Here is a 22,500-nt window from a genome sequence, read left to right on the forward strand (position 1 = left end):
CCCCATTTCCTGTCTCTCTCCACTATCCTTTCCAATAAAGGCACAAAAGCCCCCCCCCCAAAAAAAAATATATATATACACTTTAAAAATAAGAAAATAATATGGCAGCAAACAACTTTTAAGTGTCAGTACTGTGTTTCAGCCCAGTTCATAGCTAGAACTGAAAGTGACAGATGTCACATTCATGAGAATGGGACGGATGGATGACAATCCTTTGAGGTCTCAGCTGTCGCTGATGCAGAGGCATGACAGTATATCAAAAGACAAGATTTGAAGAGGAGTACAGATCGACCGATTATCAGTGGTCATTTTCTGATTATCTGTATTGTTATGTTTTTCTAACGATAACCAATAAAATAAATATCTGCGTAAAGATCATCCTGCGTTACATTTTAAAAAGGGGAGGGGTAAAAACAACTTATTTGTTAATAATAGTAATATATGATAAAACTATTAAATTAAAGAACATCTTTAGGTTACCAGGTGAATCAGTTCACAGGTGAAAACAGCACCGAAATCAACCAATTAAATCCAGTGAGGCTCTTTGTAGTCTGTGCATACAACTGATAATATACACTCAGTGTTCAGTTTATTAGGAATATGTAGATAAAACTCATGTAGTTTAATCCAACAGTCCTGCAGTTAATCTTTCTTCATGAAGATTATAATCTTCAGTTTATAATAGAATAGTTTTAGACTGTTGTTGATGATCATTGTGGAGGACATAGTGTGTGGAGCTGTGTTACAGTATACAGAGGCATTTCTGTTATTTACCTACATTCACTGATATAAATGGGGTGGACAAAATAATAGAAACACCTGGACGACATGGTGAGTGTCCATATACAGCAATAGTTTTGTGTTGGCATATCAGTTCCAAATATCGGTATCAGTCACCTTTAATAACAATAATTCAATCAGCCCTGAAAAAACCATATCAGTCAATACCTAAATTAGGAACATTTACCTGGCCATGGTTTTGAGATCCCTTCATGATGGATATGGTCTGAACAAAATCCAAGGCTGTGCTGCAACAACCATAATCCGATTTGACCCTGAACACAGTAGTAAGGTAGATGTAGATAGAAGAAAGAAAAATAAATGCCTACTTGATGCCCAGTCCATCAGGCCTCTCAAAGATGATTGGCTCAGTCAGCCCGCCTCTCTGGATGAACTCGTAGGTGAAGTCTTAGAAATACAACAAACAGTCTTTCCATCCATTCAATTTTTTGATGTTTTCAAACCATTCACTGCTGGCTGTTTCTTTTCTCATGATTCCTGACTGCTGGATGAAACTAGAGCAAGTGGTCTGGACAGACAGTAACACTGCAGAGAGCCATGAATGATGGTATGTGGCACATTTCAAACTCCTGTCATGTGATCTGTGTGTGTGTAAGTCTTACTGCTGCTGTTCATGTGAAACGCTCACAGCTCCCTGACTAACCCACCTCTTCCCTCCATGCGAAGGACCCGGTCAGAGCTGAACCGCTGACTGTTGACTTTTTCCTCCAGGTCAAACATCCTCCTCCCGTCAATCTCCTCATCTGAGATGCCGTCATCATGGTAACGTCGACGGGTACCAGCCCTCTGGGGAAGGGGACAAAAGGGGGGATGGGTAAAAGAAGCATAGCAGAGACAGGTGACAGAGGAAGGATAAACTGTGGGAGGACCAGAACTGTATGGTACCTAAACCTACTCCCAGAAAAACACATGGCAGTATACACTTCCAAATTTCACAGAGCATCATTACTCCAGGACCATTTCAGATACAGACGTGACCTTTTTTTTTCTGCTTAAACTAAACTCAGAAGATGTTCTGAGTTTATTGAAGTGACAGAATAATCAGAAGGAAAGTCAAATATTTAGAGCAGCAGAGGCTGCGGAGCTGATTTTTCATAAATCCTGCTCCAGAGAAAATCTCATGAGATAAAGATCACCTCTAGAACAAATATATAAAATTTTCTGTGTTGAACTTTTTCTTCTTTATTATGGTTTAAAAAGTATTATTATCCAGGAAAAAATCTGAGGTTTGTTTTATGCACTATTAACCTCCATTATACTGTGCTGAGTCTTTACTGAGTGACACGTATGATTAGATGAGGTTGTGGCTGATTCTGAATCTGTGCAGCACTTGGTGAAACTTTTAAAAATGACAATTTTATTATGAAAAACACAAAAAGGGTATTTTAAAATTTAATTGTAGGCCTAAGAGGGTTAAAGATGAATTTTAAAATCCAACTGGACATTCTTTTAGCAGTGTGAACGTGAATGTGTCCTGGGCCACAGCCTATTCCACTGACTTCCTCTCAAGGACTGCCTACTCTACAGAGGTCCTCTGAACTTCCAACTACTCTGACATCCTCTCAAGAACCAACCACTCTACTGACATCATCTGAAGTGGTCACTGGAGACATGTTAATACTGAGTGTGAACAGGTCCATCTCTTCTTGTATTCACATGGCACTTATATGGGAAACATCTGCAGTGGCAAGAAAAAGTAAGAACCCTTTGGAATAACCTCCTTGTGTGTGTAGATTTGTCTTTAAATAGGGTCAGATGACCTTCAACCAAGTGTACTATTAACAAACACAATCTATTTTAACTAACCACAAACAAATCATTGTTTTGTTCTTGTGCATATTGGAAATGTCATTTGAACTATCACAATGTAGGTTGGAAAAAGTGTGTGAACCCCTCAGCTCATGGCATTAAATAAAGTGAACTGGAGTCAGGAGTCATCAAACCTGGAGTCCAGTCAATGAAACGAGATTGGAGGTTTGGGTTAGAGACTGACTTGTAAAGACACTAATATTTTTTTAGTCTTCACAATAAGCACCAGCTGATGTGAACCATGCCTCACAAAAAAGATCTCAGAAAACTTGTGATGAAAAATTGATGATGAGCATGAAGCTGAAAGTGTCAGAGTTTAGATCGTCATCAGTCCACAGTCAGACAAACAAAGAGAGATGACTGTGGTTCCTCTCTATAGAACTGAAGTCCAGCTGAGACGACTCCAACAGCCCAACACAGATGAGCAGTAACGTTAAAAAAAAGCTCAGAACCACAGCTGAAGGCTTCACGAATCATTGAAGCTGGTTCACATCTCTGTTCATGAGTCCACCACAGACACACACATCATGGTTGTATGGATCATGGTGTCCTACCAAGTTTATAAAGCGCACCTACACACTCCACAGTGCTGCTGGGAAAATGTTTCTTGGACTGATAAAACTAAGGTTGAATTGTTTGGGAAAAACCTGCAGCTCAATGTGTGGTGCAAAGGGCACTGCACACTACACCCCAACATCACATCATCATCATCCCACAAGTGAAGCGAGCATCATGACGTGGGGCTGATTTTCTGCCTCTGGACAGCACCACAACATCAAGGTGAAACTGAAGTCTCAAGTTTATCAGGGTCTCTTCCTAATAAGTGTGTCTGTCACCTGCTGAAGCTAAGGAGAAGCTGGGTGATGCAGGAAAATGACCCTGAACATCAGAGTAAATCTACAGCAGAATGGCTTCAGACAAAGAAAATCCTACGTCTGGAGTGGTCCAGTCAGACCCCGACCTGTCTCCAGTAGAGATGCTGTGGACTGAGCTGAACAGAAATGTGCAAACCAGACATCCTGAGAATCTGAGCTGAAGAATTTCTTTAAAAGAAGAACAGTCAAATTTCCTCCTGAACATTGATCAGCAGCTACTGGCGGAGCTAGTTTCAGGTTATTGGGGCCAAATGAGGTTGAACCGGTTATTAAATCCAAGGGTTCACTTACTTTTTCCACAAGCACTGTGGATGCCTAAAAATAAGCTCTACTTTCTGGTAGACTAACTGTTTCTTTATCTTTGGTATTTCTGTACTTGCCATTTTTTGGTCGATGTATACTCCCACCAATGTATCTGCAAATTTATGTTATCAGTCAGGATGGTTTATTTATCTTGATTCGCCATGTAACAATAAAATTAAAATCACATCTCACACTTGCTTATTCCCCCTCAGATGATGATGATGATGATAATAATAATAATAATAATAATAATAATTTTTATAGTTATACTTTTCAGTTTATAATCCTCTTTATTAAGTCAATACAGCAGGGTTCTCATTTTAAACGCCATCTCAACACATCTTATTTTAATTTAAACTAACAATGTCTACATGGTGGGAGCTATTTTAAAGTTAGTTTCTACCACAGACACTAGCCAGAGGCTGAACTTTGTTGGTTACACCAGACCGTGTCACTGTTTTTATATGTTGCCATGGTTACTAAAAAAAGACAAAACAAAAATAAAACACCACACTCTACAAAACATGCAAGTAAACACACACAGCATTTTTTTTGACACAAACATTGTCTCGTTTGGTGACTTAATTTTAGAGAACCATGCTGATAGTCAAATGAGAACCAACGCGGGAAAATTAAATTTAAACTTACCAGTCTTTTGCTGTACCGTGGCTTAGATTCAGCCATTGTCACCGGGAAACCGAGCTTCGTCCAACCGAACGCGGGTATTTAACGACGACGCGGGTTATTGCCGTGGACCCATCTGAAAACTAAGCTATACCCGGCCGCCACATGGCTCCTCTGGATAGTAAACAAGCAGCAGGAAGGCGTGTGTTCACGGCTTTCCTAGTGAGCCGAATGAACTCAACCTCCAACAGTGATTAACTTCTGATACCACTGTTTGGCCAACATTACCCGAGACGACAACTCGCTCTCTGATGTCTTTATAGAGCTCTCAACGTCATCTAGGTTAACGTTAATCGCTCCTGGTCTAACCGTTCTTCACATTCACTCATTGTTGTCACACTTTTTAGGAACCGACGGAATATGAAAGGCTTCATGTACGGCTTATTTAAAGAGGCTAGCTAGCTACAGCCCTAAAATGACTTAAAGTGAACAATTACACACAATTATCATAACATCTCTGAACACTCGAGCTTTGTCCCTAGCTTTCTATTCCAATTCGTGTACAGCTAATGTTAGCTTTATGAAAAGCGTCCTGCTCACAACGACATCAAACCCATCGTGACCTGAAGTCGTGTTAGGAGACCCAAGTTCAGATATTTCTCATAATCTGCGAGAAAAGGGCGTACATTGTTGCTGCTCATATCACTAGAACAGTATAAAGTTAATGCGGTCTCCGAACAGCCGCCATTTTCCATCCCATCACAAAACATCACTATGTCCCGCCCACAAACGTACATTGGACCAATCACAGATACGCCCGCGACGCGTTCATTGGACTAGAGCAGTGTCACTCACGTGGAAGATTTGTGAACTGCGATTGGACAAAAGTAGCCAATATGACTGCATAGGAGCTGGCAAGCTACCAATAACAGCACAATTTGAAAACGAACTTAAACCTTATTGGCTAATATGTCCAAAAGCCGTTACTTAGAGGAGAAACTCGCGATCATGCGAGACAAGTAGCCAATCATGCAATGACATAAACACGGTAACAACCACCCCTATTACCCGATATCACAAGTCATCACTCAGAAATAACCAGGGTTGTATTAAAAATAACTCGTTTCACAGTCCTTACCCCCATATTCACAAAGGTCCGTCAGCTTCCAGCCGCCGCCACTGATCCGAGACGTATGACGTCCTCTGCGAGCTGTGTTCCCCCAGCTAATGGCTCACATCGCAGGGACACGTTTTGTTGCCTTCACCTCAATGAGGAAGTGCCTGCAGGGCCTTAAATGGAAGTGCGCTTAGAACAAACGGTCGTGGATTGGCTGGAAAATGTTGCAGGGCTCCTGTGATTGGTGGCCGCGACTTGTCTTTCAAACACGCACGGCTCGAGTACGGCGAGCCAGAGGCACACGCCAAACTGACGCGCTTTACGGAACGAAACAGAATATAAATGAACACTCATAAGCAAAAACATATGACAGACTGATTTTTTATTTTCCGTCAGTGGGACAGAGCTACAAAAGACGTTATTTTACAACGGAATACATTCCCTTATAAACTGCTACAAAGTGACTGGCCTTGAATGTAAGCAGGAAGAGAAGGACACACACAGTCACTCTACATGTAATTTCCACCAAATGTCACACAAACTAACAAGTGGCCTCTCTGATTGAACCATGGTTGACCAGTTGTCCCACCCAATTTACAACATGTCCTCGTCAATGCACATTTCAGACAGAGTGTTTGAATCATTCCTAGGAGGGAGAGCTGGCAGCGCAGTCCTCCTGCTACTGTCATGCGGACACCCACTGCTGATCCAGCAACCCAGGTTGTAGGTGGAAAGATATTACGTTATCTTATTTTTGGGACACACATTTTATCCATTTAAATGTGTCTACCACTGAGTGGTAGACTGATGCTCATTTCAAGCCTGTGGACACTGAGGCTAAAACTGCAGAGGATAAAATCTGAATCTGGATTACAAGAGTGGTCTGTCACTGCAAGAGTGAGCTGAGGTGTCAGTGTAGCTGCCTACATGTGAGAGGAAGGATGCAAATGTCAAAGACCAACCAAAGTCAAGCCATGGCATGAAACAAGAGTGGCCTCGTTTGAAATACAGCTGTAGTCCTTTTAAAAAAATATTAAAAATGAAAGCGATTGTTGTAATAAATACACAAGTAATTAAGACCTGAAGCAGTAAAACACCTCCAAGGCAGTGTAGTCAGTGTAATCAAATAAAGCAGGGGTGTGTTTATTTCCATTTTTCTAATATGACACCTACAGAATTTACTTCTATTCTCAGGTCATACAGGATCTGCTATCAATAATCTGTTAATCAGTTCAACATCCCAATCTGTGATTCTTGAAGGAAAGTGGCTTCCTCCTTTCATTAAATTGAAACATGATTTGACACAGCAGTCACAGCAGGTGCTTATCCACAACATGATATGAATTGTATCGTTAGATGCATAACGACGATAGCATAAGTATTGGCACAGTAGGACATCACAACACAAATAGACACAAGTACAAAAGCATAATGACAGCTGTCTCAATTCTTACGATACTGACTTCATAAAGATGCATCATGATGACAGACAGTGTGACGTACTCCTGCTAAAAAGGGTTGAGCTTTCACCCACTCACATGCCAACAGCCATTGCTATTCACTCTGGACTCACTGAGAACACATTTCACTTGTTTCTTGGATTTAACAATAATGTGAGAAAAGATCCTTCACCACTTCAATCATGTGAGATACAAGTTCACCTGCGGAATTCTTTCAGCTTCAACAGTGTTGGAAGTGAAATGGAGACTGGGATACAAACAGAGCCTACACATGAGGACAGATTTTTATATGTAAAAGGGGTAAATAAAAACAAACAAGACATCCTGCTGGCAAACAACAAACTGCCAATAGACCCAGTCACCTTTCATCTACTGCCACCATCTGGTTCGGTTTCTCTCTTTTTTCCCTCTGCAGATTTAGCTCATCAACTAAACTATTTGGCTAAAATCAACACTCCTGAAAAGTCCTACACATGTGCACCAGCGTTAACGACAGATCCTGCACCTAACACCTCTCAGGTTCATGAACACTGCAGTAGTAATCATAATGAGGTCAGAGCCACAGACGAAAGACGTGTTTCACATTCAAATTACGCCTGTTGATTGTGGAGCATTTTCTCTGACCAGTTTCTAAAGGAGACACACTGATTTTTCACTTCATAAGCTATATGACCCAACCAATCCACTACAACAGCTCTACTGTACATCTCACATTTCTGAAGCCTATAATGTTCAAGGTTTTTGTTGGGACTAGACTGTTGGTTCCCCTGCAGTCATTCTGACACGGTGTATTTGAACTTAAAAGTGTCTCTAATACTTTTATTTCCTGCATCATATGGCCCTCCATGAGTTCTGCAGCTTTCCATGAATGCTGACTGTATGAGGCGGATAAATCTCTTCTAAGACCATTCAGCAGCATGGTTAGTGGAAATTCTCTAAAGCAGTGTTTCCAACCTTTTCCAACTCTTGGCCCACTTAAAAATCTCAACAATGTTGGTTGCCCTTATCTGACCCCATAACAATACAGGAGCCAAATAATATGTTCTCAGAGCACTTTTTATTTTAATGATAACTTTCAGGATTGCATCAGACCCAGATACAAACAAGTATATGATATGGTCTGGCAGACAACAATATAAGAGTTCCTATCATTGGCTTTAAGTTTTTCAACATTTTTTAGAAAGATAATTAGTTTCAAACAATTTGTCGCCCCACTTGCAATACCTTTGCGGCCCTGACCCACAGGTTGGGAACCACTGCTTGAGAGCTCAGTTCCATTTTGACATAACTAATTATTCACAGACAGCACTGAAACTGAATATTAATGTGGAGCACCCTGATAAAGGTACAGAAATAACTGAGTCTGAATGCAAACATGTGGAACCTCTATTTCTACTGTAAATGAGTTGTACTGACAGTGAACTGAGCCCAGGCTCTGACCCATCCTCTACTGTGGACTCAGCTGGTGGGCGGCCTCCTGCAGCATCTCTATTTGATGAAGCTGTAGACAAATGACCCAAGGACCAGGGCCAAAATCACACAGCAGCAGAAGATCATCATTTGTTTCTGGATGCAGACACAGACAGGAAGATGGTGTTAGATGACAACCCCCCCCACAACTTTGCTCTTAACATCAGTCCGAACAAATCCTAGACAGAGCAGCACAACACAACAATCTGAATTTAGGAGGGGGGCAAGACCAGACGCAAATGGTTCAAGGCCTGGTCCTGTTTTTCTCCACCCTGTAAGAGTGAACCACAGAAGTGTCTAAACCACCAACTTCAGAGTAAAACAGCTGTTTATTAGGGTTCTAGAACCCTTTTGTTTTTGCTCAGGTTTATTATTATTATTATTATTATTATTATTGTTATTATCTTCTGCCTTGGCTCAGATTGCCGTGAGCTGGAATGAACGAGAAACACGAAACTTGGCCACATAACTGGAAATGATGTGCGCTACTGGCCCAAGAAGTATGAATGCAATCGGCCACATGGTGGCTCTGTAATTATGGCTCAAAAGAGTAATTTTCAAAAGGCCACGCCCCTCACACTGTCTGATAGACTTGAAATTTGACACAAGTCCAGCTCAGTGTGCTCTACAAAAGAGCCCCTGGACCATTAAAGTGCGCCTGGATAATTTTTTTTGCAAATTTGGATAATTTGAAAAACAGTAAAATGAAAAGAACTTTATGAATTTTGAGATTATAAAACCCTAACCCAAATTGTAGTATACAGCCTTGGGAGATGAATATACAAATTTCTATTATAAATGAGCAAGATCAGTGATAAAATATAGCCGCCATCAAGTAAAATATCTTTGCAAAAGGTGGGGCTTACTTAATATTGGCCATAACTCATTAACCATTAGTCCTATCATTATGAAACTTGGTCCATATCTATGTTCCGCAACAGGGAATAGGCTTACCTGATCCTGACCTCTAGAGGGCGCCATAAATGCCAAAAATACATACCTACAAATCTGGTGAACAGATTTTTACCAAAATTGGTACACATGTTCTGAAGGTGAGTATTAACAAAAATCTGAAGTGCCATATATTGATTGATGAAAAATATTATCCCATTCGGCCATATGGTGGCGGTATACTTAAGAGTTGAAATTGTACAAAATTTGAAAGGTTGCACTCGCCACACTGAGAGTCCTATTGTCTTCAAATGTACCTCACAGCTCAATAGTCTCTTTAAATAGCCTCTGTGATAATAGCGACTACCATTGTAGGTATGGAGCTAATTAGCATAACATTAAAAACAGTAACATGAATAGAATGTTCCGAATTTTTACTTTATCAATACCAGATTTGGTATACAGCCTTAGGTGACTGAGAGGTACATTTCTTTTACAAATGAGCAAGATCGCTCAAAAAAAACACGCCATTGACTGAAATGTCTTTGTAAAGGGCAACATTTGTTCATCATCATAAAACTTGATAGATATCTTCAGTTTCTTATAGTGAGTAGGTCTACCAAAGCATTAATTAGCTACAATTTCACTGCAAATGAGCGCAGAATGGTTAGAACCTGCGAATTGCCGCTTGCGGCAATAATTATTATTATTATTACATGACTTTTTCAAAACACTTTACCAACACAGTACAAAAGTTAATGTCACATCTCAAAATGTACTAATGCAACAAAACACTGATTGTACTGTCAGGCTTTGAACCTATTTTCTGATTGGCTGACTGTTTTCTGAGTGTAAACTATAGCAGATTTCAGGTAAACAGTCAGAGAAACTAAATTCTGCAAGGTTGGATGGTGGGTCCAGGTGGGTGGGGCTTGATGACTGCTTTGTTATGACATCACAAAGCTCCAGAAGTCCTGACAGCTGGTTTGAAGGCTCAGTTTCTGAATACAAGATGCGTGCATCTCTCTGTGCACTGAGCGCTTTGAAACTTTCACAGTGTTAACATTGAACCTAGACCTGCTTTATAATCAAACAACACATGTACTCTATCTTCAGACTGTATGGACCTTTAACAATGTTTCAGCAGGTCATTACATCCATGTTGCTGTTGAATCAACTTACCCTGCGTGCCTCCTGCTGGTATTTGGCTGCTTTCTTGGTGTCGGCCACCGCCCTCTCTACAAATCCCACTGACTGGTCCATGTTACTCTCGATCCTGTCAATCATGCCACCCTGGAGGTGGGCGGGACAAGATGGAGTAATGTGATAGACAAGAACATACAAGGACCAACAGACAGACAGACAGACAGACAGTTGGAAAGACAGACAGACAATTTGACAGACAGATAGACAGACAGACAGACAGACAGGCAGACAGACAGGCAGACAGCGAGTTAGACAGACAGACAGACAGACAGACACACCGACAGACAGACACACTGACACACCGACAAACAGTCAGACAGTTAGACAGACAGACAAACAGACAGTTAGACAGACAGTCAGTCAGACACCACCAAAACCTCTATGTGTTTACTTTATATTTTACACATGGTCACGTAGTTGTGTCAACACCGGTACATTTATGGTTCAAACTAAATCGCTGTAGTTTTTTTGCTGCATCTACATATAAAAAGAAGTAAAACTGTATAAACTCCAACTCTTGGACACAGTGATGCTGGATATGTGGACGTGTCTGCAGAAGACTGTCAGGGCCAGATCAGAAATATTTTTAATAAAGAAGTATAGTTTTCTATTTTAGTTTGATTGAGTGAATCTAAAGACTGATGCAGCACACTGCAGCACGTCTGACTCCCTGCTGTGACAGGTGCTGAGAAATAAATCTGTATATGCTACATCAGAGACAGTAGTTATCACAATCAGAATCAGAATCAGAATCGCTTTATTCGCCAAATGTACACAGTACACAGGAATTTGACTTGGTGATATAAGGGCAAGAGGGCAGGAACAAACATAAAACATTCAATTAAAACAACATAAAATCTTAAGTTAAGAAATACAATACAATTACACTGCAAATTATTGCACGGTTAAGTGTTGCTGTTTTGAGTTCAGTTGTATTGCACAGTTGGGGGTGGGGGGTGGGGGGGATGCAATTGGGTGACTAGGATGGGTTGTTGAGGAGAGTGATGGCACCTGCAAAGAATCTACTCTGGTGTTTTGTGGTTATGGTCCGGATGAAGCAGAACCTACAGCCAGATGGGAGTCTTTTAATGAGGCAGTAGGCTGGGTGAGTTCGGTCTGCATCCTGTTGGCCCGTGTCCTGGCCCTGGTGTCATGCAGTACACGCATAGGCAGCTGCTCCTAGCCTGTGAGCCTGGTAGCTGTGTGCACACTGTGGTCCAGTCTGTGCTTGGTGTGGGCAGTGGCTGCAGGGTGCCACACAGTCATTGAGGAGGTGAGAACACTCTCTGTAAAACTGGGAGTGAACCTTTGGGGAGACATTCATCTTACGGACTAGCCTGTGGAAGTACATCCTCTGGTGGGCTCGCTTGATGACCTTTGATGAGTGTGTCACCCACTTCAGGTCGCAAGGTAATGGTGGTGCCCAGGTACATCACAGATTCCACCACCTTTACAGCTGAGATGTTGATGAGAAATGGATGGTGTCTCCACTGTCTTGTTGACTTTGAGCTCCAAGTTGTTGTCTGTTCACCATGCTGTGAGTTGAGACACTGTGTCCCTGTTGGCTGACTTATCATTGTCCTTGATGAGGCCTTGGACCATGGTTTCATCAGCAAACTTGACCAGCTTGATGGAGGGGTGGCTGGAGGTGCAGTCTTTGGTGTACAGGGAGAAAAGATATGGGGAGAGGACATGGCCTCGCAGAGCTCCAGTGTTGGTGGTGAGAGGGGCAGACATGTGGGGGCCAAGCCACACCTGCTGCTTCCTGTTGGTTAGAAAGTCTGTAATCCACTCATAGATAGGGTGTAGCTTGTTGTGGTTGGGGATGATAGTATTGAAGTCTGAGCTGAAGTCTATGAAAAGGGCTCTGGCATAGGAACTAGGTGTGTCCAAGTGCAGTAATATGTGGTGAAGGCTGAGGTTGAAAGCATTGTCCACAGAACGGTTAGTTCTGTAGGCAAACTGATACAGGTCCAGCAGGGGGTCAGTGATTGATTGGCGGAAGGACAGGATGAATCTTTCAAAGCACTTCATGACTACAGATGTCAGAGCAGTAGGTCTGTAGTCATTCAGGCATGTGATCGTGTCCCTCTTTGGAACCGGGACAATTGTGGATGATTTGAAGCAGGGTGGAACCCTGCATTCAGAGATGGACTGACTGAAGATGGCTGAGAACACTGGTGATAGCTGGGTGGCACAGTGTCTCAGTGTGGCTGGGGAGATACCATCAGCTCCTGGGGCTTTCCTTAAAGGGGACATATTATGCAAAATGCACTTTTCCATGGTTTTCTATCAGTAATATGTGTCCCCGGCCTGTCTACAAATCCCCAAACATGAGAAAAGTCCATCCTCTCCGTCTTTTGCTTGCTCCACCTTTCAGAAAATGTGTGCTCACACAGGCCAATTGGAGATTTTCCCTTGATGTCGTCATGAAGGGAAATAACACCTCCCCTAGGTGGGTGACACTCCCCGAGCTAGGTGTGTGTTCCTCTGAATCCGCCTTGCAGCCGCTATCGTTTACTCCCTCGCATCACGGCTCCGGTAAAACTATGTCGAAGGTACGAACGAAGCACGCTCGTTGCTCAGTTGTTGACTGTACAAACCAACACAGAAGTATTTTTACCCCCTACGCCTGAGGATCTGAAGACCCAGTAGATTTGTTTTATTTTATTTTTGATGGACACTTCAGGAGTTGTACCAGGCCATTTGACGTCGGACTGCTTTCTCAACGAGGGCCAGTACAGTGCAGGATTATAAAGCACGGATCAGCACCGACTGTCCGAGACCCAACTTCAAACCTGGGAGCTGTAAGTTTCACCATTTTATGTTGCTTTACTGTATGTACATGAGAGCCTCTTGCGTGTGTTGTTAGCATGGCAGCTAATGTGGCTAACGTTTTGCCTCGTCCACACAGCCAGGTATTGCTGGGTACAGATTGTATGCAATTCTTCTGCCTGGTATCACTGTGTGACGTTGATTAGAGCCACCCAGCTAACTTTATCACACTTGAAAGGCGTTTTAGCTGTCTGTAAAGTCAAGCCAGAAAATTTGACCATATTGCACCAATTTTAGCTTCCCTTCATTGGCTTCCTGTCCATATCAGATCACACTTTAAGGTTCTTTTGAGTCATATAAGATTCTAAATGGACTTGCTCTTTCATACCTGTGTGATCTGCTTAAACCTTATACTCTTGTGCTCTCTGGCCCAGAATTTAGGGCTCCTGTCTGTTCCCAGAGTTAAAAAGACATCAGCTGGCTGCAGAGCCTTTTCCTATCAGGTCCCTCTGCTCTGGAACAACCTCCCTGCTGATATCAGACTGTCTGACTCCATTCAGACTTTCATATCTAAACCTAAAACGTATTTTTATGGCCTAACTTTCGGTTAGCTGCTTTTTCTTTTACAAACTCAGGCTTTGTACCTGTTGTCATCCTACCACCGGCAGGTGGGCCTCAGATGGTCTCCCACCATGGTGTTTTGGTGCATATCAATAACAATAAACATAGTAGGAACAAAAGAAATATAAACAAAGATGAAAACTAGTAAGCAGTGCAGTTTAGATATAAGTAGAAATAATTAACAATTAGATCAAATAAAATAGAATATTTACAATAAAATGTGAAGAAATATGGAGAAAAGAATAAATAGAAATGACCGCAGCCTCCTGCCAGAGGGGAGTGACACAAAGAGTTAGCTTCTCTCACCACCTTGCTAAACCTGTACTTTGACTCTTTAAACCGGTCCCTGTCCCCACTCCTGAACGCTTCTTCCTTTTGCCACTGTAGGTGACTGAGCTTAGCTGTGAACCAGGGTTTGTTATTGTTATAACTCACCCTGGCACGTTTTGGGATACAGCAGTCCTCACAGAAGCTGATGTAGGATGTCACAGCCTCTGTGAACTCATCCAGACTGTTGGTGGCGGTCCTGAACACATCTCTGTCAATGCAATCCAAACAGGCCTGAAGGTCCTCAAATGGCTTCACTGTTTCATTGCTTTCATGTCCTCACAACAGGTTTACAGAATTTTAGTTTCTGCCTGTATGTAGGAATCAGATGGACCATGATGTGGTCAGAGTGGCCCAGTGCAGCCATTGGGACAGCATGATAAACACTGTTGTGGTGTAACGGTGATCCAAAATATTCCCCTCCCTGGTTGGGCATTTAATGAACTGTATTTGAAAAATGTAATGCCTGAGGTTTCCTTTGATAAAGTCACAGAGGACAATAACTAGGGAGTCAGGGTCCATACACACTATCTGGTCGGCGAGAACACGCTGTGCCTCCTGCACGTGCCTGTGGGGGAATGTAAACATCAACCAGAATGAATGAAGTGAACTAACAGGGGAGTAGAAAGGTTTGCAGTTTATGAAGAATGATTCCAGGTCAGAAGAACAGTGCTGCAGCATCACTGTCACGTCATTACACCAGCCGCTGTCAGCATAGAAACAGATTCCTCCACCTTTCATTTTGCCAGAGAGTTCTGTGTCGCGATCCACTCTGAAGAGTTTGAATCCAGCCAGCTGCAGTGCAGAGTCTGGTATTGATCCACACAGCCACGTCTCCATGAAGCAAAAAAAACGAAGATGAAGCGAAGTCACTGTTCTTCTCCACCATTAGCTGAAGTTCATCCAGTTTGTTCGACAGCGAGCTCATGTTGGAGAGAAACATACCTGGTAGCGGTGTGCTAAGTCTGGGCTGTCGGAGGTGCACAAGTGCACCGGCAGGTTTCCCTCTCCTCTGGCACTTCACTGAGTTAGCAACGGTCAGAGCACCTTTGACCAGAATGGCCCAAAATTCCGCAGATGATGTGAGGAAAGTGGGAAACAAATCCGCTGGAGTTGTTTCCTCGATGTTTATGAGCTCTTCTGTGGTGAAAGAGCTCTGGGTAGCACAGCAGAAAACGAATTAGCAAACAAGATAAGGCAAAACAATGCGCACCAACACACCGAGGCAGCCATCTGCGGTGCCATCTTGAATCACTTAATCACCTTCTTGTACGACTCTCCCCTCATGACCAAACACGCTCAAAGAGCAAGACTCTGATTCTGATTTGGAAAATAGGGGTTTGGTGAACCCTTTTGGCTGAACAGAGACGCCACAGTAATCAATAAATCACTTGGTGGAGGTTTGTGCCTTTATGTTAACAAAATGTAGTGCAAAATGGTATTTGTACGTGAAACATTATGCACCTCCGACATCGAACTTTTATCCGTATCCCTACGAACATATTATCTGCCTAGGGAATTTCCTATACTGATACTGCCACAAAGGTATATAGTAAAAAAAAACAGCTAATCAATGTAATATCATACAAAAAAGGGGTCATGACCCGGTTCAGTGAGCTTCAAAAGCTGAAAAGGGAACTTAGCTTGCTAAACAAAATTATAAGGACAAAGTAGGGAACATGTTTGCATCTGGTAATTCATGCCCTGCATGGGAGGGGGTGATAATGGGGATGCATGAGAAGAAGTGACCTGCATAATGAATTTAACTTGTTTTATAATAGTTTGAATGTCCATGATTTTAGTGATGAATTGTCTGTTTGTGTTGCTTCTAAGGCTGCACAGTGGTGCAGTGGTTAGCGCTCTCGCCTCACAGCAAGAAGGTTCCGGGTTCAAGTCCCGGCTCGGACGCGGGATCTTTCTGTGTGGAGTTTGCATGTTCTCCCCGTGCCTGTGTGGGTTCTCTCTGGGTTCTCCGGCTTCCTCACTAAGTCCAAAGACATGCAAATGGGGACTAGGCTGATTGGATACTCTGACCATAGGTGTGGCTGTGAGTGTGAATGGTTGTCTGTGTTTGCCCTGCGATGGACTGGCGACCTGTCCAGGGTGTACCCCGCCTCTCGCCCGAAAAGATGCTGGGATAGGCTCCAGCCCCCCTGCGACCCTACTAGAAGATAAGCGGAAGAAAATGGATGGATGGATGTTGCTTTTATGCAGAACAATGTGCATGTTGACAGGAACATGGTCCTGAGACATTTTTGGTCAGTAAATTTAGGAAAAGTCCAGGCCCTGATGGCATCGGAGGTTGTTTACTGAAGATTATTTTCTGCTTTATTTTCACTTCGTCACTCTGGCTCCGGAGGGTTCCTTGTCTTTGGAAGGAGTCCATAATTGTACTCGTGCCAAAAAACAAAGTTCCAAAGTCACCTAACGATTATAGGCCTGTAGCACTTACCTCTTTAATTATGAAGTAACTTGAGAGGATTGTAAAGGATGCCCTTCTGAGCATGGTCCATGAAATTCTAGACCTGTTCCAATTTGCTTACAGGTCAGGTAGGGGGGTTGTTGATGAGACATGCACATTTCTTAACATGATTTTATCACACCTAGAGAGTTCAAAAACTCTGGTGCAGCTAGTCAAAGCCACTATGTGGGGAGCCACATCCTGAAGTTTGCTGATGATTTGGTCATTGTGTAGCTCCTCAGCAGTATGGATCCGGATGATAGTCCTGCAATGTTTGAATTCATTGACGCGTCCTTCCTGGACATAAACGTCTCCGAGTTCGAGTTCATACTGCTTCCATCCAGTCACAGGTACAAACTGCTAAGATGCAGAATTTGTCACAGCCTGCTCTGCTTCTTACCTGCTGCTTCAGTGTTTCTCACCGTACCCACCTGTTGCTCCTAGCTGCACTCCATCTCCAATCAAGCCAGTATTTAGGCAGCCTTCGTGTAATGGTTTGCCATGCAAGACATTTTATGTTTGAGTTTATGTTTGGATTTTGTCACTTCCTGTTTTATTTTGTAGTGGTTTCCTTGTGTCTTGATGTTTGTACTTCCTGTCTTTGTCCTTTTTCCCTGTTTGGTGATTGTCTGTCTCGCCCTAATGTGTTTCACCTGTGTTCAATCACCCTTTCCTCCCTTGTGTCTATTTAGTCTCTGTGCTCCCGTTTGTATGTTCATGTCCCTGGTGTTGCCTGTCCTTGTTACCTCGAGCTTCTGGTTCTTGCTGAGTTTGTCCCCGGAGTTACCGGTTAAGTCCTTGTCTTCCTTGTACTTCTGGTTCCTCGTGTCACCTAGTGCTTTTGGTTCCTGTTCATGCTCCTTGTGTGTGTTGTAAATAGTCACTTTTTTGATATTAAAATTATTTCTTTCCACCTACTCCCTTGTGTTTTTGGCTGCATTTGGGTCCAGCTTAACCACAAACTTGACACTTGGTCCACTCATTCATTGCCAGATTGTTCTTTGTACTCATGCAAGACTTTCCAGCGTTCATCTTTGGACAGATTCTCTGGTATCAACTCTGCTCATCCCTGACCATCCTGCGTTGTCTCTGCCCCAGTAAATGCCTCAGCCTTCTGTCCCCGACCTCAAATTCTGCCTGTGCACTTCCTGGTTCCCATTTGCCTGTGGCTGTTTGGCGTTCTCCAGCCCCGATGTTGCAGTGCTCATCTTGTGAGTACTTCCCTGCTGGTTTCCTGATCTTTCGTCTGGCTCTGATTACCCGCCTGTCTGGTCCTTCCTGGTTCTGATCCTCCTGCTCCCTCGACAACATTGTGTGTGTGTGTGTGTGTGTGTGTGTGTGTGTGTGTGTGTGTGTGTGTGTGTGTGTGTGTGTGTCACATACCAACTCAGAAAGGGTCTGTTTGGACCCTCGTGGGACATATCCCACAGCAGACTTGTCTGGCAGCTGAAATGAGATATGTGTGTGTGTGTGTCACCATAGACTACTCACCTGTGTATTAATCTGAACTACACTGCTGCTCACCTGTTCATCCTCATTCCTGTGAACAAAAGTCATTGCCAGTCTTACCTGTGGTGTTTTGTGCTGCAACTGGGTCCAACCAACACCTGGTACAGAACTAATAGGTTTAAGAACTTTTGTCCCTGCTGCTATTGGTTTCTTAAATAACTCATTGTGATTTTTATATTGTACACTTTATTTATTTTTTTACCAGTTGGACCCTTTTGTTTATTTATGAATTTATAGTATTTGTTGCATTGGATTTACTGATTAGAATCTGTTTGATAAACTATTTTTGTGTGAATCACTGTTTTGCTGTAGTCAAATGCTACAGTGATCTATCTGGCTGCACAACAATTTCATCCTCGGGGATGAAGATATTTCAGCTGAGGTCTGGGGGTGACTCTGGAGTGACTCTGTGCTTTTAGCTGCTTTTCATTCTTGACTTTTATGCGTTTATCCTCTATTTTTACCAACCTTCTTTGGCCTGGTTTTTGCTTTGCTAACTGACACCTCTTTGTGTCTTTTATTGTTTTGCTCTGAGACAAAGAAGTAAGGAATGAAAAAATGATGGGTCAATTTGAGATCAGTGTTGATTTCACTTCCCTCCTGACTGATGTGATATAGTTTTTTGTTTCTTTTAAGATCAGTGTCCTCACACAAGATGAAAGAACAATCATTGGTCAAAACTGAAGTCACATTGTTAGAACTATTGACAGTCAGTGAAACAGCTAAACACTATATATTTGCAGGACATGTTGCAAATGCTAACACACTGTTTTCAAAACTTATCACATGCAAAACAGAATGACGGCAAAACTCATGTGTTTCGGCAGGACCCATATTGACATAGAAAATCTCAGCAGAATATTTCCAGTAAAATGAAATAATTGAAAAACAGCTGATTGCAATTTCAGTTTGAAGCAGTTGTACACTGTAACTAGTGAACATGTGAAAGAACTGTGGTATCAATATGTGCAGGTAAGATGTCTGTTCAATAACCAGAGACATACACATCTATACATGTAGATACTGTAACACTGATTTACTGTCATTTAGAGAGTCATGGAGCAGGTAAACTGCGGATACAGTCATCTTTGTGGATGAAGCTGAATTCATGATCACAGTACTGTATAGTATGAGTTATACTGTACATGTTGAAGTTTTTTGTTGTCATTATTGCAGCCCTGGAATTTTGATTCATTTTTGTTCCTGTTAGTGTTTTTCAGTCAGTGTGTTGTGAGTGACAGTGGAAACTTTCTGAGTGAGTGTATGAAGAATTCTGGTGGTTTGAGTTTTGGAGAAGATATTCACTGTTTAGCCGAAATGTAGACTATATGAAGATGTTTGACTGATGCTCATTAGAAACTGAAAAAACGAACTCCAGGAGTCTACTCGGTATTCTGATTAATAAGGGACTTTTTGCATCAATTCTGACATTTATTAAATTCATTCACCACTTTATGTGAGTAAGCAGAATGGTTCCAAAAACTTGGGAGGAATCCAGTTTCCCTCTCTCTTTACCTCATGTTTGGACAGTCCATTATGTGTTATGTTTTGTCCATTGAGGCTGCAATCCAGGTGTAAAACAGTTGCATCAGAGAAAGCTCTCTGCACATCTTAGGTCAAGCCGCACAGTTTCAACACTGTAAATTTAAGTCGTTTGTGTGTGTGTGTGTGTGTGTGTGTGTCTATATATACCTGGTTCTCCACCAACATGGCGATGTCCACAAACATGTCATGGAGCTCTTTGATGCTGCTTTCCAGCCTCATGATGTCTTTGTGACGAGCCTCAATCTCATTCAGGGCCTGCTGGTTGATCTTAGACTCTGTAATCTGTGTGTGTGTGTTTGCAGGGGTTGGGTGGGGGCAGAATAAATTATGATTATGACAGTGTATGAAAACAGGCAGATTGAACTGTCTCATTGTCATAAGCACAGATCATGACTCACACACTCAAACATTTAATGACAGTCAGTGGTAGTTCAGAGACGCAACCTGCTGCTCAGTCTAGACACTGAGCCAGACAGCTACTCACTCTATTGCAGGTAGGTGAGGCTGGACTCCACCTGTGTGACTATCTGTTGTCGTGTTCAGAGCTGCAACTTACAATTACTTTCATTCTCAATCCCTTGTTTTCAGATCTTTGTTTCCTGTCATGGAGGACCAGGAAATGTGGCCAGGTCTCACATTTTAGAAGCAGGAACCAGGATGATGCTTGAAAATAACATCAACAATTAACTAATTATCAAAATCAATCAACTAATTGATTCCAAGAACCTGAAGGTGATTTTAACTCTCTGATACGACCCAGAGGAGTGTCTCCTGAAATAGCTTCCCTATGGCGGCAGGCATACTGGACCCAGGTTGTCATGGTTACAATAATAAACACGCAGACTCTACCAAGAGCGGCATACCTCGCTTCATCTCCATGGTTACTATAATAATGGCCATGGCTTGGTTAAGTTTAGGAAAAGATCATGATTTTGTTCAAATAAGTACTTCCTCAACTTTAGATGATCTCTGTTATCATGGTTACAATAATAACAAAAAACGGTTATGGATAATAGAAACATGGGAATCGAACACCGCTCTCCTGCGTCATATTCATCCATCCACCACAACCTCCTCCTGACATGGACTTTGTCTCTCTTTATACTACATCACCACACTTCCCTTTGCTCCTGTCATCATTACTACGACCACTAGATGTCGCCTAGCATCAATACCTAACTGGGTCATAATAAGCTGCTGCATAGACGACCTATAGGCTCGTTTTTTACAGGATGACAGTCTCATTGATTGACTGCCTCATCGATGAGGCTCTGGTTGTGTTATCTTCTCCACACACTGTGAGTCTCACCCCGGCAGTGAAGACGGCTGTGTTGCCTCCCTCCAGCATCTCTTCCAGTTCATCGTCGGTTGTTGTCTTCCCCGCTGTGATGGACAGAGAGGACAGTTATAAAGCTGTCTGCCATAAACATCCGTGAGCAGCTGCTTCAGCTGAAGTTACAACAAATACTTGTCTGATAGCAGCAGATTTTAAGTGGATTTAGCACCTCTATACTTGACTGACATTAAAGGTACCCTGTACAGTTTGTGACCACTGGGGGGTGCCGAAATCTTACTGATTGGGTGTAGCCCAGTGGTTGGCAGCTGGTTGCCCACGGGCCAAAACTGGCCTGTCAGATTATTTTGATAATATGATTTTTTTTTTTAAATAAATGGACAGGCTTATTTTTGACACATGATCTACTTTCAGATGAACCCTGAAAGAAAAAAAATTCTATATTTGATATTTAATTTCAAAAGTTCAGTCTCTGCTAACCAGACCATGTTAATTGCTACCTGCAGCTGGAGACAGTAGTTCTGGTTCTGCTCTGTAGTCTAAGTGAGTTTGGTGTAGCTCCACATGAACCAGTTCTCCACCTGAGCAGAACTAGAACCACTCTCACCAGCTGCAGTCCAAGATGGTGGAGTTACAGTCCGTCTGACAGACCAGAGACCTGGTGCAGGCAGGACAACCTGAGGCGGGGTTAGCCAGGCCTAGATAGTAAGCAGCGACTGAACTTTCAAATTAAAACACTTACATACTGCACCACATAAATAAATAACAGTACAACAGATACTCCAGATGAATTCAGCATAAAGGGAGATTGGTTTTGACACAGTTTGTAAACTGTGTTAGACAGCGGCAGACAGACATCTGAAAGAAGTGTAAAAAAGAAAGGAATCACAACTCCCTGTCAGGACTTTCAGAATAAAATCAGAGCGGAAGCAAGATGGTGGATTGTGATTTTACCCATTTTGCAGGGGCACCACTGCTGTGTGAATGCTAGCATGTTAGCTTCTGATTGGAGTGTTTGCTAATCTGCTAGCTAGTCAAGTAATTCCATAGAACACACAGCAAAAATTATCATTGTTTTTAAAAAGCTATAGCTACATTAACACCTAGAATTGGTGGTGGTGGTGGTGGTGGTGGTGGTGGTGGGGGGTACAAAACTGGTTATTATGTTACATGGCCACAGCAGCAAATACAAATTTGTATTATAACAAAAATGAAATTTTGGCAAAGATATACATGATTATAGTATATATAATGGAGAAATAGGACAAAAACTGGAAAAATGCAATGCTTATGTCAATGACCTCTCAAGATCACCAGAGGTCAGATACAAACTGCCTCCATGTCTGAAATAAAACCTCAGGGTGTGTAGATGATCTGCTGAAATATTCATGCTTTAGTCATAAAATGCACAT

The 22,500-nt window shown here is 42.4% G+C and overlaps 2 protein-coding genes across 3 annotated transcripts in view; both read right to left on the bottom strand.

The window, feature by feature from the left end:
- Positions 1-5,176, bottom strand: part of LOC147817195 (lysine-specific demethylase 2A-like) — an 8,528-nt gene extending 3,352 nt beyond the window's left edge. The window contains exons 1-3 of the mRNA XM_087171464.1: positions 4,437-5,176; positions 1,449-1,587; positions 968-1,055 (exon numbers count right to left, since the gene is read on the bottom strand). Coding sequence (XP_087027590.1) covers positions 991-1,055; positions 1,449-1,587; positions 4,437-4,472 — 240 coding nt within the window. The 5' untranslated portion in view covers positions 4,473-5,176 and the 3' untranslated portion in view covers positions 968-990. The remainder of the gene's footprint in view (positions 1-967; positions 1,056-1,448; positions 1,588-4,436) is intronic.
- Positions 5,177-5,894: 718 nt separating this feature from the next.
- stx3a (syntaxin 3a) overlaps positions 5,895-22,500 on the bottom strand; it is a 22,801-nt gene continuing 6,195 nt past the window's right edge. For both annotated transcript variants that reach the window (XM_023397217.2, XM_023397218.2), the window contains exons 7-10: positions 21,104-21,177; positions 19,942-20,076; positions 10,533-10,643; positions 5,895-8,555 (exon numbers count right to left, since the gene is read on the bottom strand). In XM_023397217.2, coding sequence (XP_023252985.1) covers positions 8,478-8,555; positions 10,533-10,643; positions 19,942-20,076; positions 21,104-21,177 — 398 coding nt within the window. In that variant the 3' untranslated portion in view covers positions 5,895-8,477. The remainder of the gene's footprint in view (positions 8,556-10,532; positions 10,644-19,941; positions 20,077-21,103; positions 21,178-22,500) is intronic.

Source organism: Seriola lalandi, unplaced genomic scaffold (assembly GCF_002814215.2).
Source record: "Seriola lalandi dorsalis isolate HSWRI2012SDOR001 ecotype SW California unplaced genomic scaffold, Sedor1 jcf7180002055006, whole genome shotgun sequence".
Classification (NCBI taxonomy): domain Eukaryota; kingdom Metazoa; phylum Chordata; class Actinopteri; order Carangiformes; family Carangidae; genus Seriola; species Seriola lalandi.